Here is a 9,553-nt window from a genome sequence, read left to right on the forward strand (position 1 = left end):
TTTTTGTGCTTATAGAGTGGTGTTTTTTGGTGTTTGGTTGTGTTTGCTGTGGCAATTATTGATTGGCAGGCTGGGCGGAGTGTTCACTCTCTCTCCTCCACACCTGACGCCGGCTGATAATCTACGCTGGATAAAGCCTGCCTCCACCTGTGCTCCAGCGCGAGTGGATTAATCGCCTCAGCGTGGTAACAAGCCAGCACTGCTAGAGAGCTTTGTACTTTGTTGAACCTTGCTTTGTCTCATGTGTGTTCTGCTCGTCGCTTGCCAGAACCTCTTCGACGGATCGTCGCTCCCCCCGCTCAGCTGTGCCTGCAGAACCAGCCTCTGTCATCTCCCCTCACGGCTCCCCCAGGAAACTTCCCAGGATTTCCCTCACCCCCTCGGCTACCTTCACAAGCTCCCCGGTGTCCCTGGATTCCCTGCTGTTGCACTAATAAATCCCTCTTGTTTTCACTCCCTAACCCTGTGTTTGCGTTTTTGGATCCCCGCCTTAGAGAGAAACCTCACAACAGAAGCTTGATCACGACTGGGAGAACATTCTTTGGTCAGAGGAAGATCGTTTTGTTGGGCTCAGATGGACTCCAGATGTTTGGTGTGAGCCTGACCAGGACCACCACAGTGGATGCATAGTCCTGACAGTGAAGCACGGAAGTGGCAGTATCATGATATGGGGCTACATGAGTGCCCAACTTGAATCCAATACATCATCTCTATATCTTTTTAAGTATTTTTTTTGTAGAAAGGGCAACACAGCCCAACAAATAAAGGTGAACAGATTAGCTTTGACTTATATTTAGGTGATTTTACACACGTGTGCTCATTTGTTTTACTTGTTGTCTCTTCTGAAGAAAATATCTTTTTTTTTTTCAGAAATAAGTTAAGCTGCTGCAGTAAACATATTTATTTCATCAATTCAGAAACAAAGTGAGTGTATATATACAGAAATATACAGAAAGCACGAGGTTAAGAACAAATCACTTTTAATGTATGGTATAAAAGAAATCTCTTTGGCAACATTACATTCAGCATCAGTGCCTTTTTCTTCCATCTTTAGCTGGTTTCAACTTTTACTCTTAGCACAAAGGTTTAGAGTGATAATGATTGTTTCAGATGAGTAATATAACAGAATATCCCAATCCCTGTATGATTAATACACACAATACATGACAACAAGTTCAGAAAGACGCTCAATAGTGAAGTATAAAATTTCATGGTTACATCTGATGAGAAAAGTAACAAAAACATCAAAACAAAACTAAGAACACTTTGACAGCTTCAATGAATTTGACAAAACTTTTGGGTCAACCTTTTATATTGGACATGAAGTTGTGATTTTAACTTTGTACGACTGGATGAAGTCTGGCATCAAAAGTTTACTGACAGATGTATGGATCATCTTCTAACAGCACTCTTCCTATAATCTGGAAGTCCAGCTTCTCCCAGTTCAGCACGTTGCCTGGAGTGAAGTTTAGTTGTTCCGCATAGTTCTGGATCTCGCAGGGGGTAAGTGTGTAGTCCCACATGTGGACATCGGACAGCATGCCAACAAAAGACTGCTTAGCGTCAAAACCTCCACCGTAGGAATCCTGCTCCTGAAAAGTTGCAGAAAATTGNGCAGCAGAGGTGACTCTTGGTCTTCCTTTCCTGGGGTGGTCCTCATGTGAGCCAGTTTCTTTGTAGCGCTTGATGGTTTTTGCGACTGCACTTGGGGACACTTTCAAAGTTTTCCCAGTTTTTCGGACTGACTGACCTTCATTTCGTAAAGTAATGATGGCCACTCGTTTTTCTTTACTTAGCTGTTTTTTTCTTACAAATTCTAACAGTCTATTCAGTAGGACTTCGGGTGACTACCTCTTGAAGCTCATCAAGAGAATGCAGAGTGTGTGCAAAGCAGTAATCACAGCAAACGGTGGCTACTTTGAAGAAACTAGAATATAAGGCGTATGTTCGGTTGTTTTACACTTGTATGTTAAGTACATATTTCCACATGTGTTAATTCAAAGTTTTGATGCCTTCAGTGTGAATCTACAGTGTCAATAGTCATGAAAAGAAAGGAAACTCATTGAATGAGAAGGTGTGTCCAAACTTTTGGTCTGTATGTGCCAGTAAACATGCACCACTAACACCAGTCTCAGAGACCCCACCTGTGGTTCTTCTCACCATGAAGGGTGGATACATGAGAGACTAGTAGCGAGAGACTGGCGGCACCTGAGAGCAAAGATTGACTTGCATTTACAATCGAACGTCCACGTGAGAGTGACTTGTTATCAAAGAAGTGCTTTGTTTTTGTTTTTGCCTCTTGGACTTGCTTCCTTACTCTGAGTGACCCACTTCTTGCTAAACATGTGACTGTAAGTTGGTCAAGTAGCTGTCTTACTTTTTTTTTTTTTGTTTGCAAACATTTAACAAAACATACAACAGAGTGAAGTGAAAAAATGAACAATCAAAACAAGAAATAGCAAATTGTTATTTTTGTAAAGCAATGGAAGATAATAGGGGTAGCCACAAGAGCACTAAATAAAAACGAAACAAAACAACAAGGATAAGCACAAAGGAAACAGGAGTAGGGAGGGTCGGTCACAAGTGATTGGAATGTACGATAGAGAAATCTGTTGCTTGATTGTATGGATGAGTAAAATGCACAAGGTTTAAGGGAAAAATCTTATGTAAAATAAATATAAATAAAGAAAATAAAGAAAAACTAATAAGCAATTGAAGAAAAAGAAAACAAGAAAGAAAAAAAAAATTTGGGAAGCACTGTTGTCTCGCAGCAAGAAGGTTGCCGGTTTGCGTCCCTGTGGGGGCACCGGGATCTTTCTGTGTGGAGTTTGCATGTTCTCCCCGTGCAGCGTGGGTTCTCTCCGGGTTCTCCGGCTTCCTCCCACACAGTCCAAAAACATGTTGAGGTTAATTGGTGATTCTAAATTGTCTGTAGGTGTGAATGTGAGTGTGCTTGGTTGTCTGTCTCTAAGTGTAGCCCTGTGATAGACTGGTGACCTGTCCAGGGTGTCCCCTGCCTTCACCCTGAGTCAGCTGGGATAGGCTCCAGCCCCCCATGACCCTAGTGAGGATTAAGCGGTGTATAGATAATGGATGGATGGATGATAGACATTATTTGTCAGGTTGGGGGGGACGGGCTCACAGGCAACAGGTGTCGGGCTCTGAGAAGAAGAGGGGTCCAAGTCGCTTCAAAATAATGAGTTTGGTCTTGGAAAGCGGCAGAGGTTTTTTTTCCCCATAGATATGTATTCTGCAAGGATGCTAAGCCAGTGTGATGTGCTGAGTTTGTGTCTTGTTTTCCAGTTTCTGAGTATGGTCTTCTTGGCTACAAGTACTGGTCTGGTATTATTGGGTGGTGGGTTAATTTCTGTGAGGTCTCCAAGTTAACAGAGTGCGGGGGACAGTGGAAGGCTGCATCCAAAGAGATCAGACGTTTTTTCCACGACCCCCTCCCAGAACGCTTGCGGGGGACAGAGCCTCATGGCATGATGGTAGTTGTTATTTTATGTATTTTATGTGCTGTGATGTGAGTTCTGTGGATGGCTTTATATTGTATGAGCTGTATGTTTGTATTTTTGGACATTGTGAATGTGTTCCGGCAGATTTGTGACCAGTAATCGGCATTGGGACTGACCAGTAGGTCATTTTCCCATTTCTGTGTGGGAAGTGATGTGGTTGTGTCTTGGTTTAATAAAAGTCTGTATAATTTGGATAGTAGTTTCTTCGTGTTTTTAATCTCTAATAATTCTTCTGTCAGTATTGGAGGAAGTAGGTTATTATTAGTTATGTTGATTTTGGCTTTAAGAATTGATTTTAACTGAAAATACTGAAGATACTGGTCAGTCCCAATGCCATAGGTGTGAATGAGATTTTCAAATGACATTAGTTTATTATTATGGAAGATGTGTTGTAGGTGAGCTGTCTCACATTTAAAACAAACATAATTGACAAAACTGGTTCATGACTCAACTGTTCATGTTGACATTAAGATTATTTTTTGTTTAATCCTATTAGATTAGAAATGTTTATCAGTCCTTCTTGTCACGAATAGTACTTCTAGTTTGTACCTATACCTCCTGGTTCCTGCTGCAACTGTGTTTGTACTAATTTCTAGTTATCACCCATTGTCCTGGGTCTTTCCACATGTTTGTAAAGTCTCACAGATTTTTCATTTCTTCTGGCAGTTCTTTTCCATTTAGAGTCATGATGCAGACATGCAGATGGACACAACAAATAGGACCACAAATGAGAAAGGTTTGGTGTTCACAGCTTATTTTCATACTTATGTTCATCCAGTTGGGCTGATTGGAAATCACAGTTGCCCTTTGTTTTTCCAGAAGCAAGCCAAAGGGGCAAAGTATTTGCTGTCAGAACCATTTGCAAGGAGTAATTAGGTCAGCTTGGTCAATAAAAAACAACTTTAATGGGTCATGGAGATGATTATTGTTATTGTTATTGGGGGTGTCACATGATCTCCTCACTCCTGACAGTTGGAGTCTGTACTTGTTGCATGCCAGAATCGTGCCGCGCTCTGTGAACGTGCACCAGAACTTTTTGATTGCTAACTACTTTCAAGGCCATTCACCACCTCGCCCCTCCTTATCAGTCTGACCTTATCCATGTCCATATTTGCTTAGATCCTCTTCCTCTCTCCATTTGTGTGTCCCCTCCACCCTTCTTACCACCATGGGGAGCGGCTCTGGTACTCATTACCACTGGAACTCAGGAACATTGATTCATTCACCCTGTTTAAAGCCAAACTCAAAACTCACCTGTTTACGACTGCTCATCCCACCTGAACGCAAGCGCTTTGTCTGTTTTTACCCTAATTTATTACCTTGGTATTTTATTGTTTTCTGTAATTCGATACTTATTGTATTTGTTTAGTAAAGTGTCCTTGGGTGTCATAAAAGGCACTTGTACTCAAATAAATTTTATTATTATTGCACCTCATATATCTGCAATTGCCAGTTGTGTCGTTAACATTTTGCCCAGTTACGTTTTTACTTTATTTATAAGGTAAATCTGTTTTGACCAGATCATGGCCTGTTGTTTTTTAGACACTGACATTTTGTAGTCACACATCTACTTTGAATATTGACAGGAGGTTTTTCCATGTTTCATCTCTTTTTTCTGGTCTTTGATAACAGATCACACTCACTCCCACATGGACTTCCGATTGTTTGAGCAAGTCGTTTTTTGCTAGCAGAGGTGACCAGTCTTTGAATTAGTAACACTGGTAGTAGTGGATCCACTGTTCATGACAAGAAGGACTGATAAACATTTCTAATCTAATAAGGATTAAACAAAAATTATCTTAATGTCAACATGAACAGTTGAGTCATTAACCAGTTTTGTCAATTATGTTTGTTTTAAATGTAAGACAGCTACTTGACCAACTTGCAGTCACGTGTTTAGCAAGAAGTGGGTCATTCAGAAGTGAGGCCACAGTGAAAGAAACTGTCCAGGAAGTCCCTGGTACTCAGACAGATAATTCCGATAGCGTTGTTCAGCTGCGTTTTACTGGAATTTAAAATATGGAATCATATGGAAAGAAAAGACACATTGAGCTGATTAGGACCAGCCTTTTATATGACCAGCCACCGTATAAAATTCACAAGCCTCCACTGTTCCAACACAACACCCCGACACACTTTTCAAGGTAAGAATTTATATATTATACACTGCAGAGTAGAGGACGTTACAATGACTGTAGTATATCCAAACATCTTTCACCTTTTCTACCTGTGTTGCAGCAGAATGCCTTAAATGAACTTATTTGTTGTCTGATTCTATCACCAACTCTAATGTATTTGCTTTGTGTGGTGTGTGATTGTCACTGTATCAGATGGTGCTGCTGCTTCTACTGGCTGTGCTGACAGCATGTTCTGCAATTCCTCAAGGTAAAACAAAAACAAAAACAAAAATACCACAATAGTTATTATTGTTGGGTAATTCTTTTCTCCTATTTCACATATAACACACACACAATAATAATAATAATGTTTGAGCTCAACAAAAGCAATGATGCTTTAATCTTTATGAACTTTGAATGAAATTATGTCCAACCAACAAACAGCTCTGAGTTATGGGAATCAGCTTTTCTTCTACAATAAAAACTTTTAGTTAATTACCATTTAATGATTGGTGGTAGGTTGATTATTTATTTATTTTGATTTTGATTTTTTTTTTTTAAAGCTGTTTCAACTAGTGTTTACATGCACCATAAAATGTCTTTTTTTGTCTACTATAATAATAAACACACATTTTTAAGATCTCAAACACTTTAAAAAAGTAACTTGCGTCTGCAGTCACTGGCTTTTTAAAATGTTTTTGTTCATGTCGTAGCTGTTTTTATTTCTAGTGAAACGTTCGACTGCATCTGCGTATTTCAACATGTCAAAATAATGTTTGCAAATTAAAAGCTTTATCTAAATCAGTAAAAACATAATCATAATAATATTAATTCATTGTGAAAAAATGTGTCTGCATGGATGGAACTTTGATTCAACATGTTTAATTTAAGGGTTTTTGTTTAACTTTTATCTTATTGCTTTCAGCTTCTCCAGCCAATCTTGTTGCTGCAGCACACATGTCCACAAATTGTCCTTTTTAACTCGTATGACTTATTTGTTTCTCTCGTCTTCTTTTTTTCTTTTTCTTTTTTTAAGATCTTTCAAATAAAATGTTCACCTTCCCACAAGAAAGCAACACAGCTCATGTGAGGCTGACTACATCAAGACAAAATCTCAGGGCTGTAACCGTCTGTCTCAGGTAGTGTTGGATAGTCAAAATGAATTAAATAAAAATCTCCTGTATTCAAAATGACCATTATAATGCATGATGATGTGTTTGCATCACCTACAGGTCCTTCACAGACCTCGAAAGAGGTCACTCACTCTTCTCTTTGGCGACACCCTCTGTTTTCAATGACTTAATGATATTCAAGACGGCTGTCATCGATCAGTTTAGTCTATACATCAGGGATGCATTTGCATCTGTTCGCGGGCAGGATTACAAACTGAACACGTGGCACTCTTTGTGTGTCACATGGGACGCTACATCCGGACTGATACAACTTTGGTTAGATGGAAAACACTCGAGTCGCAAATTCATCAGCTCTGGATCCAACATCAACGGACCCATTATCATTGTTTTAGGACAGGTACAGTTGTGGAGCACCACACTTACAGGAATGGTCCCAGAGTTTGTGAAATACACTAATTTCCACTGAGAATTAGATGACATTAATACTAGCAGCCTGTTAGCTTAGCTTAGCATCTAAAGCTCCCTTTATTGGGTTAAATTATTCACATGCCAGACTGATTCTTAGCTGGTAACAGCAACTTCCTTCAGTCTCTACTGGTGTCCTGCTGCTCACCATGAAATCATCCAGTGCAGAACTTCTAGGAAAATGGCATGTTTTTGTTGTTCTGTTTTGTTTTTTGGTTGGATTATTTACACATATCTACACTATCACTGAATGAGTTATCATCTGTAAATTTTCCTTTCAAAAGTCTTCCAAATGTGCTGTCGTCTGCAACTTTATGATTAGCTGTAATCCTATACATCAGAAAAAGATAAAACCTTGTGTATTACAGCTGCTAACTCAATTTTCTGCAACTTTTCAGGATCAGGATTCCCATGGTGGGACTTTTGTCAGGGGTGAGTCTTTTGTTGGCATGATGTCCGGTGTCCACATGTGGGACTACACACTTACCCCCTGTGAGATCAAGAGCTATTCAGAACAACTAGCCTTCACGCCAGGCAACGTGCTGAACTGGGGGGCGTTGGAGTTCCAGATTATAGGAAGAGTGCTGATAGAAGATGATCCAAACATGTGCTGATAAACTTTTGATACCAGACTTACAAAGTTAAAAACAACTTCATGTCCAATATAAAGAGTCGCAACAAAAGTTTTGTCAAATTCATCGAAGCTATCAAAGTGTTCTCAATTTTGGTTTGATGTTTTTGTTTCTTTGCTTATAAGATGTAACCATGAGTTTTTATACTTTACTAATGAGCACCTCTGAATTTACTGTCATGTATTGTGTGCATTAACAATGCAGGGATTAATATATTCCCTGATATTAATTGTAATGATGAATAATGAAACACAGTGACAGGCCGTGCATTTTCCTCCCGGGCCTTCAGTGGCGTCCTACTGGAATCAAACCACCTCTGAACACCATTATTATGACGTCACAGCTATAGAAACCATCAGTATTATACAGAAAGGCAGCATAACAGGACGTTGCATGTAGCGAGAATGAATGCCATCACTAAAGCGAGAAACCCAATTAAAACAATTCAACAAGTCTCCATTAACATACATCTATATATATATATATTAACCCAAACTTGTGATTAATTTAAACACAAACTTCATCTTCCTTTCTTTCTTCACAAGGAGTTTGATCACTCTGTTGAGCAGGTAATCTGTGTGTTTCACTTCGAACAATAAGTCCTGTTCTGTCACCATGGAGGCTAATGCTCAAAGTCGGGTCTGTCCAGTCGTGTTTCTGGCATAAGTTTCAATTTGCTTTAAGGCTGACAATGTCGGCTTGCTTAACATAAAAAAATACAAATTACAAAAATAAACAATACACTTACGATGAAGTTTTAGCTTGTGCAGGTCGCTACAGATAGACATTGCTGGCTTTGGTAAGCTCTCTGACCATCCAATCAGAGGACGTGAAAGTGCTGATGTCATCGTACGCCTGCTAGCTGGACCTGGGACCACCAACTCTGAATCTGACTGGTTAAAGCAACAGTTTCATTGTAATGCTTTCTAAGCTACAGGCGCCTGCAACTTTGGTTCTGAAGGCCTCAGGGCAGATTTCTGTGACCCTGGCAACAAATGATGGCTGAAATATGATTAGATTAAAAAAAACAAAAGAAAAAGCTCTAATATAAACATGCACTGCTGGAAGCACCACAAGCCCAGAGACACACTATGAAATGAAGAGAATAGACTTCTGGGAATAATGTAAAAAGATTAATGGGGAAATATTGTACGTAAACACAACGTAAATCAGTGATTCTGATAGAGTTTAGGCCAGCAGAGAAGGTCTTGCTGGCCCTGACAGCACACTACTGATGGAACATCGTTATCACTCTAAACCTTTGTGCTAAGAGTAAAAGTTGAAACCAGCTAAAGATGGAAGAAGAAGGCACCGATGCTGAATGTCATGTTGCCAAAGAGATCTCTTTTATACCATACATTAAAAGTGATTTGTTCTTACCGTAGTGCATTCTGTATATTTCTGTATATATACACCCACTTTGTTTCTGAATTGATGAAATAAATATGTTTACTGCAGCAGCTTAACTTATTTCTGGACAAAAAGATACGTTCTTCAGCAGAGATAACAAGTAAAACAAATGAGCATGTGTGTTTAAAATCACCTAAATATCAAATGAGTCAAAGCAGTATCATCTCACAGTAATTGGATTATTTCTAAGTTGAACAGTAGGGTCTTTGTTCTCATGTAAAATTAAAAATTAACAGATTGGATTTACTGTAAGGGCTGCAAGGTGGAGCAGTTGGTGA

General features: G+C 39.4%; 1 protein-coding gene across 1 annotated transcript; it reads left to right on the forward strand.

Annotated features, from left to right (window-relative positions):
* Window positions 1-5,848: 5,848 nt before the first annotated feature.
* LOC103353888 (serum amyloid P-component-like) lies at window positions 5,849-7,847 on the forward strand. The gene is made up of 4 exons (XM_008277065.1): window positions 5,849-5,903; window positions 6,672-6,774; window positions 6,868-7,165; window positions 7,632-7,847. Exons 1-4 carry the CDS (start codon window positions 5,849-5,851, stop codon window positions 7,845-7,847), a joined length of 672 nt encoding a protein of 223 aa, XP_008275287.1.
* The last annotated feature ends 1,706 nt before the right edge of the window (window positions 7,848-9,553 follow it).

The sequence above is a fragment of the Stegastes partitus genome, unplaced genomic scaffold, assembly GCF_000690725.1.
Source record: "Stegastes partitus isolate 25-593 unplaced genomic scaffold, Stegastes_partitus-1.0.2 Scaffold88, whole genome shotgun sequence".
NCBI classification, from domain to species: Eukaryota; Metazoa; Chordata; class Actinopteri; family Pomacentridae; genus Stegastes; species Stegastes partitus.